At 40.9% G+C, this 25,287-nt stretch overlaps 1 protein-coding gene and 1 long non-coding RNA gene across 3 annotated transcripts in view; one reads left to right on the top strand and one right to left on the bottom strand.

Moving 5' to 3' along the window:
• The window catches only part of LOC138616265 (uncharacterized), a 244,587-nt gene that overhangs the window by 35,820 nt on the left and 183,480 nt on the right, over positions 1–25,287 (top strand). The window lies entirely within an intron of this gene.
• Positions 94–23,553, bottom strand: slc12a4 (solute carrier family 12 member 4). 2 transcript variants are annotated; one of them, XM_069690436.1, is made up of 24 exons: positions 23,333–23,553; positions 11,718–11,815; positions 11,497–11,628; positions 11,000–11,146; positions 10,573–10,627; positions 10,244–10,374; positions 9,858–10,099; positions 9,243–9,457; positions 8,769–8,933; positions 8,304–8,402; positions 8,133–8,190; positions 7,513–7,687; positions 7,183–7,301; positions 6,586–6,684; positions 6,217–6,336; positions 5,954–6,058; positions 4,517–4,685; positions 3,629–3,824; positions 3,151–3,320; positions 2,705–2,836; positions 2,251–2,358; positions 1,873–2,060; positions 1,590–1,723; positions 94–1,501 (listed from the first exon to the last, which is right to left on the bottom strand). In XM_069690436.1, the coding sequence occupies exons 1-24, from the start codon at positions 23,466–23,468 to the stop codon at positions 1,410–1,412; spliced, it is 3,285 nt and encodes a 1,094-aa protein (XP_069546537.1). In that variant the 5' UTR covers positions 23,469–23,553; the 3' UTR covers positions 94–1,409. The 2 variants fall into 2 exon arrangements, with proteins under 2 accessions (XP_069546537.1, XP_069546538.1); XM_069690437.1 differs by lacking the exon at positions 23,333–23,553 and adding an exon at positions 13,274–13,358.

Raw genomic sequence — 25,287 nt, 5'->3', positions numbered from 1 at the left:
CTGGAACCGAGGTCATTCGGCTAAAGTTCACACTTAAGTGCACAATGATGCGTCGTATGCAGCACTTCAACAAAATTGCACACTGGGGGAGCATTATAAAAACAGATGTTCTTTTTATTAGGTTTTTACAGCATAATAGAAGATTATGGAAGTTTACAAAACTGTGTGCATTTTAGTGCAAGCTATTTTGCTGAACAGAAAACTGCCTGAGCTGCAACCGAGCAGCCACAATGCTCTTAAAAACTAATACTCATTGCTTCACTACAATACTGCCAACATGGAGTTTCCATTCAAAGAGTGTCTTGTGCCAAAGGTTTAAAAAAACAAAACTTATTTGGATTGTTGGCAAGTGAAAATGGTTTACATGGGATAACCCACTCTGACCTACAGTATACTGTTCTGAAATTGTGTGTTTAGTGTTTAATAATGGCACACCTTCTCATTGGTTGACCCTGACATATAAAACACCTGTACAGATCAAAACACAGTGGCCTCCAACAGTGTATGCTGTCCCTAAATACTGATATTACTCCGTTTCTTAGAAAAAGTCCTTAAAAGACATACAACAGGGTCTGTGATCAGAATAATATAAAGCTGTAATCCTTGCAGGTTTTCAGACCTGGGTGATTTAGTGATACTTGTGATAATTGGTTTGAATTTCAAACTGTCAGGACTATGACTTATAATGAAACCATCTTTTTTTGTACGCTTTCAGGTCTGTCGAAAAAAGTTTAAATGTAACAGTTAAACATGTTTCCTCTTTTAAGCAACACAATAATCTTTTCAAAAGAAATAACAAAAAAAAAAAAAAAAAAATCATAAATTATAACTTTTAAAAACTTGCTTTATGATCTGTCATCCAGGTTTACAAACTAGATTGTGTGCCATCTATAGAGTACACCCAACATCAAGCACTGTGTAACATCTTCTTTAACCTCAGTGGGGAAATGTTGAGAAAATAAATAAATAAATAGAAATGTGCCTCCAAAATAATCAAAGTGCTGTTTTAGAGTCAACATCTGGCACACTATTAAAACTACTCCAACAACATGTGCACTACTCAGGATAGTTCTGTGTACCAAATTAGGTTTATTATCACACATTTCACAAAGATGCATTTGTGATCTATAAATAAGAAAATGCTTGTATTGTTTTGAATTCTAAGGGAGATTGGTAACAGCTTTCATTTGTAAAGAATGAACAGACAGGTAGATATATATACACTAGTGTGTCCCAGTATTCTACAAGAATAGAATGAACCCTTTCTGTACTCAGAAGTCCATATAAAAAGTGTCAAATTGATGCATCTACCCAGAGCTGTCTGGAAGCGAAGCGCAGAGCTGCCTCCTGTCCAGAGGTGGAATGTATTCTGATGAGGCCAAAGCCCCGGCGTAGCGGCTCCAAATTGGTCACGAGTAGATAGTGATGACCTCCCGCCCTCCGCCTCTCACCAGCAGCACTCTCTCCAAGCCTTCAGTCAACACCTCCAGAAACTCCATATCTGAGGTACGAGTGAAGGAAGTAAAACCAAAACAACAAAAGCATGCAAACTCTGAATGTAGACTGCAGCCCATAATGGTAAAGGATACAGTTCTCATCTCCGTCTGTGTTTCGAGGTGGCCCTGGCATGTTGAGCAGCACTACTCGAGCATCGTGGGACCTGTTGACGATTACCTCGTTCAGCTTCACTGCCGTATGCATCCGCCGCACGTTGGACTGATCCCTAGAGGGCGGAGAGTTTGATTTTATTTCAAAGTCGAACAGACGAATACATAAAAGGATAAAAGTCTAAGTGTGACATTAAATGATATAGGTTCCACTGGTTACATTTTACTGGATAAAGAAGAAGCTGAAGACTTGAATTTGACTCACGGTTTAAGGCTCATGAGTTCTCTGAAGTTCTCAGGTGCATTGTTTCTGTTCCTCCTCTCGGCCTCGCACTTCTCTCTGGTCCATGTCATCTGAACCTTCTCTGGAGGAGCTTCCACCACCTCCTCCTCCTCATCTGAGTATAAGCTGCCCATACGCACCAAGGAGTGTCTGTCCTTCACCAGCTGAGCCTGCAGGTTTCACGGGAATGTTATGAGGTTTGGTTGTCAATATACTGTGTGTAACGGTTACTTTGCCAACTCAAAGCCATTACCCAAATTCTCCAACAGCAACAATACAGACAAGCAGCAGTTAATATTCCAATTTATATTATTTATTTATTTTTATCTGTAAATTGCTTATTTTAACAATGAAGCATACCTCTCTTTGTCGTTCTGCACTGGAAAGCCTCATTTGCCTCAACATCTGGGACCTCTGCTCCATCATTAACGTTCGCTCGTAGGTGTACGCTGAGATGTCACTGTCGTGCTGAAAGCCCATTTAAAAAAACATCATGTTAGTGGTTAATGCAAATGAAACATATTTGTCTGTCAACATGGACTTTCTGCTCTTGGTATCTCGTGACGGCAAGCAGTATGTTTTTAAGCCCTCGTATTCTGTTAAAACATACAGCTTTGTGTAATCTTGTAGTAAACAACAAACTTGTTTCTTTCAGACTGCTGTGGGACCGTGGACATCTGGTTTTAGATGCAAGTTGTATGACCGAGTCAAAAAGATTCAGAGTTTTGTTTAGCCTCGACATAAAAATACTTGTACAGGTATAGAGGCACTGTAAGAATTCCCTTTTTAGTAATTGTTTAACAAGAACTCTCACCATCTCCACCACCTCCACCTCGGCCTCTATTCTCAGCTGGTAAAGAAACGTAGCCAGATCTTTCTTCATCTGGATGCTGTTGTCATCCATTTGGGCTACAGTGAAGATGCGCATCCTGCATTTCCTCCAGACCTAAAATACCAAGAAAGTCTTGTGGTTTTGTGTAAAATTGAATACACTTCATCACTTGCAGAAAAGTTTCTTAAAACAAGAGCACAACAGCCTTCAAAAGGGAATTCCCAGAATAACTAACAAAGACTTTAAGTGTTTTTAGATAAATAACTTAAAAAATGCTGTACATAAAAATCACATCCATTCTAGAAACAGTCAAATTACAACTTCCAAAGTAAGTATTAGTATATCGCAAAATAGTTTAGTAGTATTAGTATTATCTAAATATTGTAAACAGAAGCCTCAGATGTGTACAGTCAGCACTTTCATCTCACCTTATGCTGTTTGAGCAGGAACGGTAGCAGCATTAACATCCCCCCGTCATGCACAATCCACCACACGTCAATGTTGCCATCTGTGAAGCGTTCATGGTTGCTTGGGTAGAAGGACACATTTTTGGGTACCATCAGGGCTAGGTGGGCAGCTGTAGTGCAGCGGACTGTGTCTGGGTAGAGATGAAAACATGCACACATTACATATAACACCCCTACTGCATGAGAGGTAATGCTGTGAGATGAGTATCTCACTGCATGTATTTCCTTTATGACAAGCCAGTTGAAAATTAACTCAGAAAGCATTTGAATATCTAAATATTCAAATGAGCTTTTAGCTTTACTATAATGATGTGTGTGTGTGGCGTAAATGAGCATGTATGCTTTAAAACTACAACATAATTTGGGATGGCAATGAATTACTGACTGGGCTGTGTAACTGTCATGTTTTGTTATTATTGTATTTCATGGAGACTCTTACTGATAAAAGTTTTCCAGGCTCGAGGGTCTTCGCTCTGTCTCCAGCCGTACGGCCAGCCCATCACCACAGTGTTGTGTTTCATCCCTCCCAGACCACAGGACTGGATCAGATGCACGATACCCTCCCGCACCTTAGACGCCACCACGACCTGGCAGAAACCTTTGACCCGCTCAATCTCCATCATATTTTTAATGGCCTGGAAAAGGAAGAAGAAAGGAGAAGATACAAATTTTATACACCATAAATTCATAATAATCTTTAGAAAAGTAAATCAAAAAGTGTCCTCTGATAAAACCTATGATGGTGTACACCTTGATTTGAGCTCATAAAGCCTTGTTTTGCAATAAACAACTGTTCAACAGCTCAGATTAGAATAATACAGGTTTTACCTTCGGTGTCCCCTGGAGAGGACAAGCTCTAATGATAAGTCCTGTTCTGATACATAAGATATGAACTGGCTCAGCACTAAGTGAATTGAGGACGGGGGATTCATTTCTTCAGTTATTGTCACATAAACAAGAAAAACCTTGCTTCATTTGTTTAATTATTTACCAAACGCATCACATAATGAAAAATCTTACAGCACCCGTCCCTAATTTTGTCTGGAATCATGGCTCATTGGCACCACATTGTACTGCTAACAACAAGCTGTTTGCAACCATGCCCTTTGATTAACTTGACAAATGCTAAAAAAGCAATAATAATAAAGCAATTCCTGCGGAAGAAATGTGACATAAATTTAAAATTCACAATGAAGCATGTCCATGCTCCATTGTGTTTTTCAATTTACAAAGGGTGCTCATTTGTAACAATCAGCTGCAGCACAGTCAGCAGCACAGTACAATAGAGAACAATGCAGTACATCACGCATCCCTTTCCAGTATTTACCTGCTCAGCTGCCTGCATTTCCCCATAGCTGTCCAGGAAGTTACCCTGGATGACTGAGCCCACGATGGTCAGGCCCTTCCCCGCCTTCAGCTGGGAGGCAAAGGTGAGCAGTCGGGGATATTTTACATGGAGATCCTCATCCAGCTTCAACAGCACCAACAGCTGGGGTCTGGAAAGAGCACAAAATCACACACTGTATGAGACACAAGTTCAGATATGGGTCTTTGCACCCTCTCAGTTACACAGTATGATTACACTGAGATATTATTAATATTCAGTGTAGTGATTGTACTGAAGACAGGGACATGAATGAATGCTGGTCTATCAATTGAAAACTGGTCGCTGTCAGCAGGGAAGGATGATAGATTGGGCTGTACTCATCCATTACACACTTTCGCTGACATCGCTGCTGGAGTTTCATCAAATTTGACTATTGAACCATTTGTCTTCCAGCGATCCCTGATTTAGCCATTTGCAGATTTCTACCTTAAAATTGTCTTCAGTTTTCTTAAACTTTGAAAGACATCTGGAGTATGTACAGCTATTATTTCTTTTGCATTTAAATGACCATTTGAGTATGAAATAGATCCAATTTAACAAGAGGTGTTTTAAAAAAAAAAAAAAATCCAAAGTAACCCTCACTTGTGTACCAAGTTTCTCCCAGTTTTAACCAAGACATATTTTGACATGGGCGGCACATTGGTGCAGTGGTTAGTATTGTCGCCTCACAGCAAAAAGGTTCTGGGTTCTGTGTTCGAATCTGGGCCTGGGCCCTTGGGTGTGGAGTTTGCATGTCCTCCCTATGCCTGCGTGGGTTCTCTCCGGGTACTCTGGCTTCCTCCCACCATCCAAAAACATGCGTCTCAGGTTAATTGATGGTTCTACAAATTGCCCTTAGGTGTGAATGAGAGTATGGGTGGTCTTTGTTTCCATCTGTCTCTACGTGTTGGTCCTGTGATGGACTGGCAACCTGTCCAGGGTGTACACTGCCTTTGCCCAATGTGAGCTGGGATAGGCTCCAGCCCCCCGTGACCCTGTTCAGGATAAAGCGGGTATACTGTAGATGATGGATGGATCTTTTGACATATGAATTTACCAGTTCTATGCTTAGTAGGCTGCAGTGTTAATATTTTACCCCTATTAAGACTCCCTTCCATTTTTCATTCTACATCCAAAACTCTTGAGACAAGCTACTGTGTTCGTGTTAGAGGAAGTGCAGCGTCAGTGTTATAATGTCAGTGTCATGCTAACTTACTGGAATTACCCAGAAAACATGTTGCAAGATAAAAAAAAAAAGGGGATCGGAAACTTCTCCCAGAACTTTCTCAAACTGTTACACATATTTTAGAGATGACGCTTGCTCATGTAGTCAATATGCTTAACAGCTGGTCGTAAATGTCACCTAATATTGTTTAAATTCTGTTGGTGCAGTTATACCTCCAGTTCTTGGTGTGTGGGGGTCCGACCTCTAGTCTTAGCAGGGCATAGCGTGCGCCACTGAGGGACAGTCCTCTTATACCATCTCCCCACTCCTTCTCTGCTCTAAAAGAGAGAAGACCCAAAGACAAGGAAATACAAATGATCAGGTAATCAGCATCCACAGAGACGCAGTAATCATCACAAAAAAACATTTGAGAATTTACTAGAGTAGGACAGCAACAGCACAAGTAGTGGAAATGCAGATTATACTCTGTACATACCCCTGGTACTCAATGTACTTGTAGATCATACCAGCGATGCCCATGGCCACAATAGCATAGTACCAGGAGGAGATGAACATTAGCGCCAGACACATACTCATGCCAAGGAATGACAGAGCCCTGTGAGTAGGACACATACAATTATGTGTTTACATACCAAGAACAGAGGTGACCTTGAAATGGAAAAACTGGAGAGGGGCCCTTGACTAAAACAAGGCCCCTCGCTCTCACGTGTTAAAAACAAAATGTCCTTGACTGAAAAGGATAAAACAGTTTACAGCTTGTACTGAAAGACAGTGTTACTGAAAAGGACATAGAATAAGTCAAATATATTACAAAAGCATAAATGTACAGCACACTTTTACTCACCAGTGGTAATATCTGAACCTTGGCCTCCAGTTGGGTGTACGTAAAAGAGTCTGTACTGCACAGGCCAAGTTCACAAAGAGATAGCACATCAAGAAGAACCTGTTGAAAAGGGATAACAAAATATTTAAGTATTTAAATTAGAGGAGGTGAATTCAGGGAAAATCTATATCTGACAGAAATAAATGTGAGAAATTGGATGAAAGAGGATTGACCAGTATGAGCAATACTACACAGTTCCTACCGGAAATCACCATCTTGCGATTCAATAATTAACGCAAATTCAAGCAATATTTGCAGGAGCTTGCAATTTTGCAAAATATCCATGATTTTTCTGCAAAAAAAGGGGTCTTCAAAAAGCTTTGCTGAAGGTATTGCGACACATACTAAAACTTTCCAAACAAAACAACTCTGAGGTCAAATTTAAATCGCCAAAAAAAAGAAGAAATCACTAAAAACTCTGCAGGTTACGTTACAATTTTTGAGAAAAGCTGCTGCAAAGTTGAGCATTTTTGATTGCAACAATCACATGAAAGGTGACTACAGTATATATGGCAATGCAGTATATGGCAATGGCATGTGGCATGTATGTGAGCTTACATGGAAAGAATAGGAGCCACCATATCCAGTGAAGCAATAAGGATCCCCAGCTCAGCTATGAGACCGGTCAGCAGCAGTGCCCATGTTGGCTCGCCATTGGTTTTTCCATGACCAAACACCTTAAACAAAACATTCAAAACATGCATTCATCCTTTACATGCAGCAATGCAAATCACTTCTCCTTTGGTACTGTATCAAATTCAAATAAGCTAGCAGGTGAAATGTTACCCAATGCAAATCCTTTCTAACACAGCACGCTACATGTTATTTGAGGTGAGGAATGTAAAATGGTTTCAAAACATGTTACATAATCAACATGTGCTTCCCCACCCTAAGGAAAGGGATGATGTTGTCCTTGGCGATAGCCTGTAGAAGACGTGGAGCCCCAGTGAGGGACTGCAGGCCCGCCCCAACAGTAGAGAAGAAGGAGCCGATGACAATGACCCACGGAGAAGGCCAGGCGAGAGTCCCCACCACCAAGTTTTTTCTAACGCCATCCCCAAACCTGCAACAACATGTTAGGTAGGTTAGGTTAGGTAGGTACTTTATTAATCCCCGAGGGGAAATGTTTTCGCTACAGCAGCATACAGAAGCAATAAGATAATAATAGAATAATAGAAAAGCAATAAAATAGCAGTAAATAGCAGTAAAAAATATAAAATATAAAATGCACAGTATGTACAGTATATACAGTACAGTATATATCTACATATATTATATACAAACAACCAAGAAACACAGTCAACAGTGTTATTGTTATGTGATGGATTTTGCCAGAGGTGAGTTATTGTACAGTCTTATTGCGGTCAGCAGGAATGATCTCCTGTATCTGTCCTTGTGAAAGCGGAGTTGACTGAATATGACTTTAATGGCCTCATTGTTAAACTTTACCATTCACATAAAGTATTTTTATATAAGCAGTAAATCCAGTAGGACACAAATGAACTTACTTGTCCCGCAGGACTACTCCTTCAATACAGGACCCAAACAGGACCACAGAACTTAAATCTGTATACAAGAAGTCAAGGAGCTCAATGTGACACAAATGATTACAAATCTGCTTTCTAATCCTCTTTGAAGTGAGAAGATCATGAGTGCGTTGTCACCGAAATTTAGGATACAAACAAGTGAAGTGGTGGTAATCGCTAAGATGGTTCCCACAGGGATGGATTTCTGAGCATCCTTGAGATCACCAGATCTATTGGAGCCTGCCATGATACCTGCAAAGAAAGAGGACAGAAGAGAAAAAAACAATGGAAATGTTAAAAACTGTTAAATAATGCCTCCTAGTGGCTGGGTTGCAGGAAGGTTCAACACTTCTTTATTTTGTTGCATCTGAATACCAATTTCAGCAAACTACTTTCTGAAACTTTCAAAATGAAAACATAAAAGGTAGTAAAAATGATGGTTTCATACTGCAGGAAAAATATGTTGGTCTGAAGGAATTTCACATGTATCACATTCTTAACCGCAGCATATCATCATCTACGTTTTAAGATATTTAAAAGTGCATATAAAGTACAAAAATTTGGTGTCATAACAGCTGTACATAAACCAGAGTTACCTGCATGATGACACGGTCATACCTGTGGCAGAAGGGAAGAAGATCCCCACCAGTAGTGTGAATGACGTAGCAATGTCTGCCGACACATACATGAAAAAGTTCTCCATGGTACTGTGGGCATCCACTGACTGTAGTCCTGCCTTCTCTAAAATCTCCCCTTTCTGCTGGTAGTCGCTCCACATGTTTTCTAACACACAAAACGGATGTTCAAACACACATTGGATTAACATTAAACTGGTCCATCTGTGAAGCAAGACATTATAAAACACAGTGCAGGTTCAATTTTGTGATTTAAAAACATCTTAAATTATGCAACAACAAAAAAAACCTGATTTGTGAAATGATTAAAAACATTTGTTATAATGTGCTAAATAAAAATGACAAAAACCTTTGTGAGAATTGACCATACATAGCTATAGTAGTACTGTATTCTTTATACACAGTACTGTATGTACTGTAAACACACAAAATGTTTCAACTCCCAAGTCCCTTTTACCTCTAATAATCCCGCTGCCCAGTCCAGGGATGCCCTGTATCTCTGTCACATTGTTCTGGATAAAGTAGTCATCACACTGAGCACTGCTCATGTTCCCTGGCAGGCAGAACCGGTCCCACAGCTGACTGGGCACAGTGATGTTGCCCTGTATCACAGTCTTAGCACACACGTCAAAGCGATCTCTCACCAAAGTCCTGTTGCCCAACATGCAGATGCTACAGCAACAACAGGGACAAAAGTTGTAATTATTACTTTGTTAATTATCATTATTTACTACACTAATATCATCATAATCATCATCATCATATCCATCTTCTTTATTATCATAAACAACTGTTGGTTCCACACATATTAGTCACTTAGTGTTATTCAATGATCTGCGACCTCAAAAGAAGCTACTTGACTGAAAAATCCAAGTATTTGGTTGCAGATGACAGAAAGAATTATAGAAATATGTGAAACAAAGCAACCCGAAACCAAAATAAAAATACAGGAAAAGGCTTTGTATATATGATATTTCTAAATTAGCACTCACTAGGCTCATAAAACACAAAATATATATGAAGGTTCCCACTACATCTTGTTCAGAGACATGTTTATTTTATCAAGACTTACGTGAATTCAGGCGGATGAGTCACGGACTTGATTGCCCCGGCATAGATGGAGACAATTGAGATAATGACGCATGCCAGGAAAAGGGAGGCCAACTTGTTGACATATTTTACTCCTACAAAAACCACCACTGCCATCAGGCTGAGGCACAAAGAGCCGTAGACTCGCATGTTGTTCAGCATTGCACTGTCACTCCCATGGGGCTCTGTGGGATGGAAGATGGCCGCCTGTGGGACCAGATATTTCTAACGAAGCAAACATCATAACAGGGCGGTTAGTGCATAGACAATCTATATAAAACTCATGCAGTGGTGAGAAAAAAAACTTGTTTAGGAATCTTATTTTAGCATACGAATGCAAGCTGGAATGTAACATTTTAACAAACTGACCAGGAAGATTTCGATGGCCCCCAGTATGTACATGGCAGAAGCAAAGGTGGTGCCCAAGTAGAAGCACAGCCCCACAGCTCCTCCAAACTCAGGGCCAAGGGAGCGCGATATCATGAAGTATGCCCCTCCAGCTACAAAAGACAAAAATAAAGTGTTACACACAGAAAGCCATGGGAAATCTCACAATGTTTTTTACTACGCGCAGACACGACACTAGATTCTGCTGACCTCAAGTGGAGGAACATGTAATGAAAGATTTCCCTTATGCACTTCAGAGCAGTCAGAGAGTTTTACAGTAAATTGAACAGTGACAGAGCTTCAAGTATTACCTGGTACGACACCATTAGTAGCAATGGCACTCATAGATATGGCTGTCAGCATCGTCTGTGGGAGAAAGATGAATATATAGAGTTAACATGGAGATGGATACAGACAAAATGGCAGCTTGTGGGTGTAATGTTAATATCCGCTGGTCAAACTGATAGCTGAAACAGACCTCATCTAACAGAATATAATCCCACACATTTAGTACGTGGAGCCTGGAAGTTACTGTACTAAGTGTACAACATTTGTCATGTAAGATGATGGAGGCATCATTAGCTTCTTCGCCTTCAATAATTGCTGCTGTTAATGTAACCACGTGGATTCAATTGACTAATTTAGCAGTAAAAAGTCTGCTCATGTTCCACATTAGTGGTGGAAGTAACCCAGTTTTAATAGTGTGTGTATCTGTTTAGTGTGTGCATGCATACTAACACATGAGCAGCACATGAGAACGATGAGGAGGGACTGTACGATGCCGGCCATCCCAACGATCCACGTCAGCCGGAGGAAAAGAATGACACCAAAGATGTTCTGGAGACACGGTAAGTAGACTCCCATCAGAGTGCCCATGTTGGGAGACTGAGAGAGGAAAAGAAGGAGGGAAGGGCAAAATAGAGAGGGGAGAGTATTGAGCATGACATTTCAGGGAACAAGTGTATTGATCAGTGGTATTGATTGATGTGCTTTTTAAAGGTCATTCAATCATGTTATCAGCTCTTTGCATGTATCCAGGTCTTACATGGGCAGTTTAACTGCAGAGTGTTCAAAGGCATAAGCGATCAATCAACAAGCCTTAATAACTTGGATAGAGAGGCCGAGAGAGAGCCAGCAGTGGAGTGTAATGTTTCCTGACCTCAAAACACTGAGTGTACAAATTATAACAAAAACAGCAAGGCATCGTGTTCCCTCGCTCTTGCCTGACTGCTGACCTTGGGGGTCTTCCTGCGTGAGGCCTCGGCGCTCTCCTCCTCTTCATGCTCCTTGGCTCCCTGGGTGATGTTGGTGTAGTTGACCAAGCGGCTGAGCAGAGAGGAAACTTTCGGCCGAATATCCAGCTCCTCCTAGAAGAGCAGAGGTTGATTTCACCAGATTGGTTTGAGTTGATCATCTCACGGAAATATTAGAAGGTAAAAAAAAAAGAAAAAGTGACCTCGAACAATGCCAGATTCCTGTCGTAGAAGTCATTCTTCTTGCAAGCGGCATCGGCGCTGTTGAGAAAGGGGCTGTCTTCTTTATGATTCCCATGTCCTATTAGAGAGAGGAAGAAAACACTTACAGTAAGCAATAAAAACTAAGTTGTTTTCCAGAAAACTAACAATCTAGTTGAAACCAAACCAACACATTTTCTTGACAATAAATATGACAAACATTGCTCTCAATAATGGGAACAATTTGTTGTTTCACTATGACATGATTTCCATGAAGGTTTGTGAAGCCTTGAACAATACCTGCATCACCCTCCATCTTAAAAAAAAAAAAAAAAAAAAAAGATGCTTCATTACTGTGATCAACTACATGTTGACTTTCATTTACAGTACAAAACATCCAGCGGATCCAATGATGATTAACATAAGAAAAGAAGAAACTAGGTGAAAGCATCGAAATCTCTTAAAGACACTATAATAATCGATTTTACTACTACTACTACTACTACTATAATCCAGTCAGACTGTTTGGAATTAAAATGTATAATACAAAGTTTAAGACTGGTAACACTGTTCCCCACCCCCCCCAAAAAATTGTTAAATTAATATAAACATGATTGTTCGGCTCAAAGAGTCACAAATACATCTACAATCACTTTGGTTTGTTGCTAATGTAAAATAGACAGCATTGAGTTTTATGTGTCTGATTACAAGGTGTCAATAAAGATTAACAGTTAGTGGCAGATATACAATACAAAAAACAAAAAAAACATTGATGTTTTTTTTTTAATCTTTTGCATTTAAAACAAAAAAAAAACATTGATTTTTTTAAAATTTTGCATTAAAGATGAAACAAGATCACTTGTTGGAAAGAAGCTATTTGTAACTATTTCTCAATTTGAAATACAAAGATAATTTCATTTGACCAAATGTTTTCAAAGATTGTGAAAGGTCTGCCATTATAGCAATACAATCTCCATTGGGTAAAACTAATGCCAGCACTATTGCCTGTATAGTAATTAAAAAAAAAAAAAAAAAAATACAAAATCCTTTTTTATTTTCAAGGCAACCCTTTCAGCTTGTGACTGTCACAGTAAATTTGAATTGAAACATCAACAATCTCCCTGTAGCAGTACATTTTAGAAACACAGTTCATGCAGTGAAAGGCCACAAGCAGCACCGAACGACAGAACAAAGTCCAGGTGATAAACAGGCATGTAATTAGATTTCACTCTCATTAATTTTTGCTTTTGAAAAAAAGAATCAAACAGAGATGAGCACAGTGCCTGGGGCAGTTAGTGCACGCAAAGTACCACACACACACACATTCACACTCACACTCAGGCATGCACACACCTCATTACCTAAAAAATAACCTAACCTTGGATTATTAGAGCATGTAAACTTTGACAGTGGCATCTCAAAGCCCAAATTAATGCTGCAACAAAAACTCAGCTAACTTACAAGTGGGCATCATAGAGAAAATAATTCTCAGCTGTGTAGAGAACATCAGTTCTGTTGTAAGTGAGTTGACTGAACTTCAGTGGTAGTCTTCACTCACCTGTGTTATGTGTCCCACTGCTGCTAATATCACTGTGGGTGAGCATAGTTACTCCTTGTGTGCAGTCTGTAACAGAGCGCTGTGTGCTCCAGCTTGGGGAACAGTCGATTACTATCCGGGACACCCGGTCACCCAGGGTGAACACTCATTCAGGGGCCTGATCTAACACAGTGCTCGGTGAAGGGGTGTGTGTGTGTGTGTGTGTGTGTGTGTGTGTGTGTGTGTGTGTGTGTGTGTGTGTGTGTGTGTGTGTGTGTGTGTGTGTGTGTGTGTGTGTGTGTGTGTGTGTGTGTGTGTGTGTGTGTGTGTGTGTGTGTGGTGCGGTGTGTTGTGGGTAGAGAGGTGGGGAGTGGATAAAACTGTGGTAATTCACTGACTCACACACACACTCACACAGACAGACACACACATCTTCAGAAGAGAATATAAAGGGCCCGAGTTGAGTTGAGTTGAAGGTATCTCAATGAGGCGCGGCATTACATCATCTCTATTCTTAAACTGTGCTAATCATCTGTGTGGATATATCTGGATGCATAATCAAATAAACTCTCTTTCAAGCCAAAGCTTATCTGTGTACGCTATCACCAAAAAGGCTGATTTAAATCCTTAACTTTTCTCTTTGCAGATGAAAAACAGGTGATTAATGGAAGCATGAAGGACAAATAACTTAAATTCCTCCTGCTGGAGGGAAGATATGATTGGGAAGAGATGAGCTCAAAACTATCTCAATACTGTCCTCTAGTGTTGTATTGATGTAACAATATTTGAAAACAACAATGGAGATATGTCCTTCTGTGGATAAAACACAGGCACTGATTAATATGAATTAAAGAGTCTGCGTTAAGTGAGATTATGTTCAAATGCTTCCTGACGGGAACTGCTACTCAATCAATGGCGCCCCCAAAACATCATGCTCTACATGATTATTACCCCTCATGCTAAGAGCTAAAATAGTTAAGCTGCCAGCTCATTTCTTTTTTGGATAGTCACATAAAAGTCACTTAACAATGGGCTGAGGAGGCAGTGGGGGTCTCCTGTTAATAACCCCACATTAAATGTCTAATTTAAAAGATTAAAGATTAACTAGCTTGTTATGAAGGCACAGGCAAGTCATGCTGTGAGCAGCGAACAGCAGAGGTTTACAGCGACGGGTACTGACATGTCAACGGTGCCCCAAACAAAAACAGCTCACGACAACTACAGACAGAAGATCAAAGACTGACACTTTTGCAGAAGTGTGCATCTAAAGAAAGAACTTCATTGGGGGAATATTTGACTTCAACTTTCCACACATTTTACTGGTACCAGTATAACAAGCATTTAAGATGTGAAGAAGTCTATTTTTAACATAACTTTTGATCATTTTATGGCAGAAAAAAAAATAACAGCGTAGTGTGTTCATTACTTTGTTTTTGTGGAAACCTCGGAACACCCAGTTTGAAGTATTTGAGCTATTTATGATCGCAATAATGGACTGACAATGGCAACAGCTTTTATGTTAAGCAAAGGCTTCCAAGACAAGAAATAAGGTTTACAAATACCGTTAGCTTCAGTCAAACCTAACACACATAATGCCAAGCAAATGTTGTGAAAGACTGACAGAGTTTTAGCATTTCATTATGTAACTAAGAAAGATCCTAGGTCATCAAGTCTTTTTAAAGTTTAAAGTACACGACATCTTAAGAAAATTCAAACTTTTGCAGAGCAAACTTACAAAGACCGAATCAATATGATGTTATAGGTCTGATAAAACTCCCAGAAATTGGTTCCTGCAAAACATCTTCCAGACTTTACTTTCTTTTCGAGACGGTAAAAGTTTTTCCTGTGATGTATTTGATATCTTCAAAGCTGCTGATGTCCAAGCAAGGGAAAAAAACGACAACTTTACAGTAATGTGTCTGCACTTTTTAAAGCGGATTAGACATGGAAAACAATATTGGTGTCCGTTAGCCTATTAGGTTTTTTAAAAAGCCTCTTTGCCAAACTTCCTGTTTAATAAACATTTAAGACTTAACACTGAGAGGCAGGAAGTCATGCAGCTTAGTCCATGCGACATGGAGTTAGTTGGCAAGAATGTTTTGCTGATTAAAGGTCTTCAGAGGTCTGGTCAATATGATACAACTGTTGCATGGCAGCAGCTCAAAATATGAGAAGGTAAACTTGTTTTCTTTTGTCCATTGTATTCAGCTCTTCACATGTCTCTGGGCCTGTAAACTGCTTCTCCCCACTCTCATCTTACAACTGTCTGCACTCTAATAGTTTTCCTTGCCAGCTGCATGGGGCAAAATACTGACTGAGCAACGAACCCTGACAAACTCTGACATGTCTTAGTTGAGTAGAGTTAAGTAGAAACTAGTCCATCTGCAATGAAACAATCTAAAACCCTATTTCCTCATGTGTTACTCATAAGCAGGAGTTGGGGAAGTACACAAGCTAAAGACAGTAACCAGGCTAACATTATGTTACTGAATGGTCACGGTGCATCACAGTGGATGCAGGACGCAACAATGTAAAGTATGGTATTCACCATAAATGCAAACAATAGCATATCATAATAATAATAATAATAATAATAATACATATATAAATGAGGTGCAGGTGAGTTGAGGGTAAGCTACAGATTTCCTAAGGTCCACCAATTATTCCATTGTACGGACAGCTCCCTAAACTTCCCACAAAGCATTAAAAAAAAAAATCCAGTAAGTGTCTTTTTCTGACTTTGAATTAAACTTTATAGGCCTCTGCAGTATGTTTCAGTAAATACTGTCATGTTGGTTGAGGAAAACCAGCCATCAGATAAGCACATTTTCTAAATGCATATTGCCAGGCAATGCAAGTTATAAAATAAAACTTACATTTTAGTTTTCCAAAACCTAATCCTAGCTTTTCATGGCCTGCGGCAAGAAATAATGTAATTCTGTCCAAGCAACAGGTTGACGTTCGCTGTAATGGCTGTGTTTCGTGTGGAGTATAAAATCTGAGGAGAGCAGAGGAACGCTAACCTGCTGAGCCTTACAGCAAAACATATTAGCTTTGATCTGCGCTAATGATGAGAAAAGGATGGCAGATCAGTCTGATTCCCTCGGGGGGTAAAGGTGGGCGTGAACCGGGTGCATCGTGCAACACACTTCCAAAAAGACACAAATGAACTAAATGGGGCTGTCAGTGTGTGGATAATGAATGGATATACAAACCTGCAGTAAAGTGTGGCCGGTGCAGGAGGAAATGTGTGTGTGTGTGTGTGTGTGTGTGTGTGTGTGTGTGTGTGTGTGTGTGTGTGTGTGTGTGTGTGTGTGTGTGTGTGTGTGTGTGTGTGTGTGTGTGTGTGTGTGTGTCTGGTCTTTGCAAAATAGATTCAGTCATATAATGAAGTTTAAGGTATATTTACTATAGAGACAGTTCATACTTATGTTTGCCTTGCGTGGCTGCTGATCTACACGTAGTCTGCTATATGTTAGCATCATAAACAGCATGCTCCAATGGAGGAAAACACCAAGACGCTGTGTTTGTTTCTCAGTAAGTTCAGTACCTAACCAACTGGTACTTGGAGTTCTTTTTAAATACCTAAATGGTGCTATATCAAAGGGCCAGTTGGTCCCTGTCATGTTCACAGAGCAGGTTGGGAGGACAGTGACTCTATTTCTTAGAGTGCACTATCACAACCTGATATAGTGAGGGAAAGTTAATAATAAGCACACATAAAACAAAATCCTCATTAAGTACAAAGAAAGTATTCACAGATGTATGCTGGTTTTATTCTGCTGTGGCCCTTTCAACTATCAACTCAGGTTTTGGGATCCTCTGGTTCCTTTATGGGTAATGGAAACTTAAAAACATGTCTATAAAGTAATCTGTTAATTTTATATCTCATTGTTCTCCTACTTTTATGCTTGTATGTCTGATATAAAACTCAAGAAGGACAGAATATTAGATATTACGGGTACCGGCATTAGAAAAAGCAATAAAGAGGCCCCCTCTTTCCTCTGTGCTCGCAGTCATCCTCCAAAAATTCTCTGAGCATCAGTGTCAACAAACCTTGTGTCTGGCTGCAGAATTTGGAAAAAAAAAAGTCAATTACCCGAAGTTACTAGCAATCGTGCAATCTTTTATGTATTTTGTTTTTTGTCCAATGTCTGACAATCTTAAAGTGATAAAGCAGTGAGAAATAACAAGGTTTCACATGGTTCACATGCACCATAAACTCAAGAAAAACTGAGCATGTGTGCATTTATCATGAGACTAAACCATTCATGTTTTTTTGTGTTTTCCACTGATCTCTGTTTCGGCAATGAAGAAGACCCCAGTGCACCCAGGACACACTCATTCACTCACAGTCGTTCCCTCCAGGGCATGATCCTCAAGAAGAGGTGGAGACACACACTGGAAAGAAACACAAACAGTGTCTGAGCTACATGCCCTGTTGTCACTTTGATGTGAATGAGCAGATAGAACAAATATGGCTCATGATTGGATTGCATGACAGTTGCATCTTTGGAAATTATGTGTGACAAATAATTTAATTAAAACATGATCTTCTTTATCATCTGCGATGATCTTTAAAGAGTATTACACAGACTTAAACTTAGAGTTGTTAAAAGTTGTCCTAGTGTGTGTGTGTGTGTCTAACTTTGTTCTAACTCTGTCATCAGTTCCACATTTCTTCTCCATAGAAGTATGTTTATCTATCATTGCCTATCTGAATGGCATACCAGACAGCATGACAGGAATGGTCACCCTGTTCTCCAGAATTTAACAGCCAACACATGGCAGCATTTTCCAAATCCACCAGTCATTACATAAGCTCCCCAGGACCTGTCCAGTGTGACAGTTTGTCAGTCTCTGGTCACATCAGCTCCCTTTAAAGGAGGAGGATCTGCTGCACTTTACCCCAAAAACACTGTGTAGAGTTTGCACTAACCATTATGTTTACAGTGGATCAAATGACTGGGTGTACTGTATAAAGTTGCAGAAAGCATTAGAGCGTCGTTTATCTCGTAACTTTAGTTTCATGGCCTGCAGCTATTTGGTTCACGTTTACTGCTCTTATCAAGTTTTTTTCCCCAGCCACAGCAAGCAGCGGTTTGTAGGCATAAAGCTCTGATAAACCCACAGTGAGCTACCTGCCCAGCAGTACCGGAGGGCACACAGACTAGTTGGTACAAATGGTGAAGCATTAAGAGCTTCTCTCTCAAGTTGAAAATATTAAACTTACATTCGTCAGTTGGCCAAAAACCAGGTTCCACGTGTTTCTCCATGTCCTCTGGATGGCTTAATAATCCTGCTATCGTGTAACAACTTGATAGTTTAGTTTCCCTTCCCTGTCTAAATCAAGCCTTTGAAATACTTCCGGCAAAAATGCATAGGCTTTTGTTTTTTTAAAACGCCCAAACAATTTTGTCATCTGTCGGTTTGTGCAGCGTCGATGACGTCATGACGTTTCGCGCGTACACCACGAAACGGGTGGAGAGAGGCGGAAGTCGAAATGCGCGGAAAGTTTGGCGGACGGACGGCGGCGGAAGATTTGAATCATTCATATGAACAGTCGGTTAAGAATGGGACACTTTAGTCGGAACTACTGCTGTTCCGACTAAAGTGTCGGTCGCTGTTTTGTGATTTCATTTTGTGATTATTGTAAGGTATCAGAAAGTGTTAACTGCAGCAGGGCCAAAGAGACCAGGAGGAAAGAGTACACTGGAGAGTGGTAATAAGGGTCAACACGATACTTGGTCGGCTTCCTGATAGGAACAGGACTGCTGAGGAGAGTTCATGGACTGTGCAGGAGAATTCCTCACACAGGACGCTGCGGGAGTTAACCAACTACGGAAAATTGAAGTAAGTAGTGCAACATTAATCAAGGCCAAGGGGCAGGCCACGTGGTCTCGCGGCAATGCGTGCCCGCGCAGGTCAACCGCAACACGGAGTGCGACACGTTCACAATTTCTGCAAGATTAAGGTAAGCAGTGAACTGAGGCAAAATAACACCTGTTTGTGTGTGCGTGTTTTTTAAGCCAGTTTAGCCGAAGTCACAGGTGTAAATTGGATATTGAACCTCATTATTTGACTTTTTTTGTGCACAGGTGTTTCAGTTTAGTTGTTGCCCTCTTAATTAACTGGTGACTTTTGCTGAATTGTTGCTCTTAATGATGTCAGCTACTGGAAACACAAACGGGACAACTCGGTGCAAATGCTGCGTTCAAATGGAAGTCGTGAGCTTCAGGTTACAATGTGGGACATCGTGGATGCTTGGCGTTGAAGTGGTTAAGTCAGAAAACAGGAGTCTTGAGGCCACGACTCCCTTTGAACAGGGCAAAAGTAACAAATTCAAACTCCAACACAGCTGAATAGTAGGCTGTTTAAATCCTTAGTATGGAGCTAAGTTCCTGTTGTTGTTATTATTATTATTATTATTATAATAATTAATAAGCATGGATATAAATGACCATATCCATGTTTGTGAGAAGTAAGAGCTCTTTGGTGATTACACAGTAATCATTGTTATATGTTTGTATGAAATAGAAATTGTGAAGTCTATATATGTTTTAATTTGATTAAAAATGTATTTATTATGTCAATGGTAGCTGCAGAACCTCCATTTGAGATGGGATGCTTTTGTTGAATCTCTACGTGCCTTTCGAAAGGGCACAGATGCAGCTGTTAAGGAGAGAAATGTTTCTTGCTCACTTTTTTGCCCTAGATTTCCCATGCTATCGGTACACTTTAACCCAATACAGACATTTCATCTTTTGTTGCCTTCCCTCATGTACAATAAAATTATTTTAACCAGCTATGGGCAACATCCTAAAATGCTGTGTCCACTGAGTGCAAGTTTAAAATATTCATTCTCTGCTTTTTGCATATCAAGCACCAGCATGCTAGTAAGAAGAGCAAGAGCAACCTCTTTCCTCTCTTAAATGTGAACGCTATTTGAGGGTCCGAGGTACTTCAATACAGTTACCGCAATGTTGGTCCTGTCCTGTGCTGAGAGCTGAATTCACAGTCTGAAACAGACTCTCCACTGTGTCACATCCTTCATGCTGCGTACGTCACCGTGTGGCTGATGTATACAGCATGCAACACATCCAAGCACACCACTCCCATGATCTTCTTTCATGAGATAAACAAACACCCTTAAATACTGACGCACACATTGAGATTAACCACAATCAATTCAACATGTATCATTGGGTGACCACAAATATAATTAATAAACGGGTAAAAATGTATCTCGGCTATAAAGGCAGCAGAATTAGCGGTCACTCTTGAAAACATGCTCTGGAGAGAGTCATGGGAAATGTATATCAAATCATGTAATTGATCTTGTCAATGAAACTGGTCTAATAAATATTTTTTTCTCTTGCCAGTCTTCTGCTCCACACTCCAGTCCAGTAGGTAGCAGTAATGCACCTTGAAGTTGGTCTGCCAGCTGAAGCTAGAGTCTCACGTGCAGGTCACCCGCGGCACCCGAGTGTGGAGGCAACGAGGGAATGACACATTCACAGTTTCTGCAAGATCAAGGTAAGCAATGAACTGCTGTCATTCTTGAAGCAATCGAATGAGTGTTTGAAATGTAGGCTAGTTTAACTTCAGGCCCGGGACATACATGGGGTCAATAAAGTGTATCGTGTTGTATACAGCCTGTGTGTGGCGGTCACAGGAACGTCTTGATTTTCATTTTCAGCCATCTCTGAGACGTGTGTCATCAGTAGAATAAATGAGATGCCTGTTTTTTTTTAAAAAATTTTTATGCCTAACATGATGCAAAAAAGATAGAGCTGGCGTTGCAGCAGACACACTGGCGGTGTGGACGCGAGCGAGCCGCAGCAGTATAGTACGTTAGCAGCCACGGAGTGCAAGTTCAAAATATACACATATAAGCTGCTTTTTTTAAATATATATATATATACATGCAGCAGCAATAAAGTAAGAAGAGAAAGAAAGAGAACGAAAAACTTTCCTCTCCGAAATGTGAATGCTATTTCAGGGTCTGGAGTACTTCACTATTATAATGACTGCAATGTTGGTCCTGTCCTGTGCTGGGAGCTGAGTTCACAGTCTGAAACAGACTCTCCAGTGTGTCACATCCTTCATGCTGCGTACGTCACCGTGTGGCTGATGTATACAGCATGCAACACATCCAAGCACACCACTCCCATGATGAAATCATCCAGTACATGCACCCGCTTTTACCACACTGTACTTTTCCACCCATTTTTTTTTTTCTGGCAAAACACGTCTGTATGGAAAACTAAAGACAGAGAAACATTGAATACGTATGTGCCTAAAATGACTTCACATGTCTTGTTTAACAAAACACATTTCTCTTTCAGTGTAAATATAAGCAAGTAATATACAGTCATTTAGGATTGATCTTAAAATGATCCTAAATTTGTGCCCATATGTGTAAAAGACAAAACAATTGACATAAAAATGTAGTCGACTACATTGGCTTGAGTAGTTATTAAAGTTTAGTTTGAAACTTAATGGGAACACACTGTGTCCTGTTGTTCCATCGTATCATTCATCACAGTTTGAGGTCGTTTTTCTCTTCCTTCTTCTCAGCATGTCCAGCATATAGCTATGCTTGTGCCTGTCCACTATTTTCCGTGGTTGTTGCTGCTCTCGTACTTCAGGAAGCTCTCCTCGGCTGGATTAGAAAGCATTATGACAGCAGGAAGACGAAGTGAAACGGCAAGAGGCTTGTGGGAAACTCGCCCTCAAAAACTTGAGGGTTATTTCAGGACATCTGCCTTTTCTCCTCCATCATCAGAAGCATTTGTAGGGGCATGGTACAAAGTTCTACTCAGACAACATTGAAGGCCACTATTTTGTATTCTATATGAACTTGCATTTCTACTGTTCAAGAATGTCATCTGGCTCTGATGGACGACTTCCATGTTTTCCAAAAATACACTGGCTGGCAGCTGCGTCAATATGTGCCGAGATATCCTTGTGACGCTTCAAATGAGCCTTTAGCTAACTGAAGCCTGGATCGTCTCATCTGCACGGTGTTGTTTTCTTGCAAATGAAGGCACTCGCATCTGCACTCATATATATGCACAAACACACCGAGGCCATTCACTCGCTGGAAGCTCTGCTTGATGAGACTTCAGCAATGAACTCTGATCCTCTCTGATGATATTCAGGAGCAGAAGTACTGAATCAGCTGAACGGTATGTTAAGCTTCTATAAATGATGACCAGTCAGTGTGTGGGATTGTGCCTCATCAGGCCTCTGGGCCCTTTATACTTTGTCAGTGCTTTATTTTAGGACCACGCCCATGTCTGTATCTCTCATTAAAAAAAAAAAAAAAAAAAAAAAAAACTTTGTTCCCCAGTTGGCTCGCTCTCTGCCCACACAAACCGGCACTGCTGTCATATAATCCTACCCAGCGGCTACAAACTTCTCGCTCCTCTCTTTGTCTTCTCCCTGTCGCCCTCTCTGTTCTGTCAGAGACAGGCCCCACTCTTTCTGTGTTGATACAGTGGAGAAACAAGAAGTGAGTGACAGCGAGAGACATGCTGAGGCATAGGAGCGAGTAGGGAGAAATCTGCTCCTGTGTTGTTGAGCAGCCAATCTCTGTGAAAAGAAATCCTTCCCTGGCACAAAGGGAGCGCTCCATCTTTTGTGCAGGGAAGCACTTGAGGCCTTTTCTTATTGCGGCGGTACCAGCCCCACTCGGACAACCTTACCCCCCGTTGTGTCTTTCCCACCACGGTTCGCACCCTTTTTATTGTTTTCCCTTTGTTACTCATCTGTTCCTCAGTTTATGTTAAAGCTCTTACCCAGTGAGGAAAAAATACATCTTCAAAATGGAAAAAAAAAAAAGAGCTGTTTCTCCAACTTTAACTTAAGTGAGCTGTCAGAAACGGACCTGCCTGCTTTGTGACCCTGGAGAATTGCCATGGTAACCATTCAACCAGCTGTTCAGAGGGCTCTCAAGACAAAAAAAAAAAAATATATATATATATCACTTTTAAGTCACACTGTTTCAACAGTAAAACTCTCAAATAAGTCTGCATGTGTCCAAGCTGAGAGATAAGTAAAAGTTGTGAGACTTACCATCAGAGCTGACAGTGTCTTCATGATCAGGGTAGTCCTGTCCAGTATCCCGGTAATCAACCCAGTTAATCCCCTCTAGGCTGTCATAGTTAGACTGAGCTTGATCCTTCACCGGTACCACTGTGAAGTGAGGCATGTTTTCATCCCTCTCTGCGTCTCTGGCTAGCTGTTAGCCAGCTTCAGTTTAACTCCCACTAATGGCAACTACATTCCACTACACTGTGCTCACTTCCTCTGGAGGTTATTATCATACTCCCCGCCCATAGGCCCTCCCCTCCTGGTTTTTTTTTTGTTTTTGTCTGTGTGAACCAAAAGGGTAAGGAGGTCTCGGAGATGAGTTTGGAAAGACACTCGCACCCCCTCCCATAGAAGAAGGAATGACCTGCTGGGCTTGGGTCTTATTGAAGAGTTAGCGTTGTCCTCCTTAAGTCATGCAGAGTGTGTGAGTGTAGTGTGACCCCTTTCTGCTGTTAGTGGGTCGCAATGACAGCTAACAGAGTGGCCCTTGTCTGCTCAAGGTTCACACAGGCATTTCTCTGTGTACGCAGGCCTTTCCCAAACACACACACACACACACACACACACACACACACACACACACACACACACACACACACACACACACACACACACACACAGGCACACAGACAGCGACGTGGCAGTCTGGAAAATAATCAATGGTGAAGTGGAAGCTCAAGGGGGGAAAGAGTGAGGAGACGGGAGAGAGAGAAGAGTGTCAGATTAAGAGATCAACTAAAAATGATTCCATCCCTCCACTTTAAACAGCTGAGCAGTTTGAGCCTTTGGACCCAGGTCATTTCAGCATGTGAGGGTAGCTCGTCCGAAGAGAGAGAGAGAGAGAGAGAGAGAGAGAGAGAGAGAGAGAGAGAGAGAGAGAGAGAGAGAGAGAGAGAGAGAGAGAGAGAGAGAGAGAGAGAGAGAGAGAGAGAGAGAGAGAGAGAGAGAGAGAGAGAGAGAGAGAGAGAGAGAGAGAGAGAGAGAGAGAGAGAGAGAGAGAGAGAGAGAGAGAGAGAGAGAGAGAGAGAGAGAGAGAGAGAGAGAGAGAGAGAGAGAGAGAGAGAGAGAGAGAGAGAGAGAGAGAGAGAGAGAGAGAGAGAGAGAGAGAGAGAGAGAGAGAGAGAGAGAGAGAGAGAGAGAGAGAGAAGAGAGAGAGAGAGAGAGAGAGAGAGAGAGAGAGAGAGAGAGAGAGAGGGGGGGGGGGGGGGGGGGGGGGGGGGGGGGGGGGGTGACAATAATTGCATGTTAAGTGTAATATATTAGGAACTGTGATTGTCTGCAGCTGTTGAAGCTTCGAGGAAAGGCTGGAACATCAGTGAGAGAGGGTGAAATGTACCCTCCCCTTTCCAAGAATAATGTAGTGTACACTATAAAAAAGCAACTGATCAAAGACAGTCAAGAAAGGCTGTTATTAGAGAGCCTATTTAAGACGGTTTCAGATCTTGCTGCTGCTCTGTTTGGGCCGCAGAGGGTGTGTGAACTGTTTTTTTTTTTTACTTCTATGCCTTTTACTTTGTTTCAGAAACAACCATTTTCCATTTGATGAAAAAATACTGCAAAAGAGCTGAAGTGTAATTCAGTCACTAGGTTGATGTGCAGAGGGACAATTACATTTACATATTGTTTTCCAGGGGGGGAAAAAGAGCTTTTGTACGCCAGGATCTACCAACTTTTTAATTGCATTCAAGCTTTTGGTCTGTGACCTTTTTCAGGTGTACGAGGCAAACTGAAAGTGAATGAAGAGAAAATAAATCACTAAGATGTATATGCTGACATTACAGAAAGTAAGCCCTGCGCAAAACATGTTTCCTAATTACAGCCCTTTCAGCCAAATGTAATGTAGTTTTAACGGATGTATGGATTACACAAGTTGAAGATCATCGCGTAAATTTTTCAGAAGTTAATGGGCCAGTATATTTCTGAGACTCTTATCAACT

Source organism: Brachyistius frenatus, unplaced genomic scaffold (assembly GCF_029030835.1).
Source record: "Brachyistius frenatus isolate BFR_SWC_R1_liver_20210118 unplaced genomic scaffold, ASM2903083v1 Contig_9, whole genome shotgun sequence".
NCBI classification, from domain to species: Eukaryota; Metazoa; Chordata; class Actinopteri; family Embiotocidae; genus Brachyistius; species Brachyistius frenatus.
The sequence above is the reverse complement of the archived record's forward strand: the minus strand, read 5'-3'. Positions and strand labels throughout refer to the sequence as shown.

What these genes read in the sequence shown, in the direction of transcription:
- slc12a4 (XM_069690436.1), bottom strand. Translation starts at nt 23,468, where the DNA reads ATGCCTCACTTCACAGTGGTACCGGTGAAGGATCAAGCTCAGTCTAAC. An exon ending in GGAATCTGGCATTGTTCGAG is followed by an intron (nt 11,629 to 11,717) that starts GTCACTTTTTCT and finishes CTGCTCTTCTAG; the next exon opens with GAGGAGCTGGATATTCGGCC. An exon ending in GGGCCATCGAAATCTTCCTG is followed by an intron (nt 10,100 to 10,243) that starts GTCAGTTTGTTA and finishes TTGCTTCGTTAG; the next exon opens with AAATATCTGGTCCCACAGGC.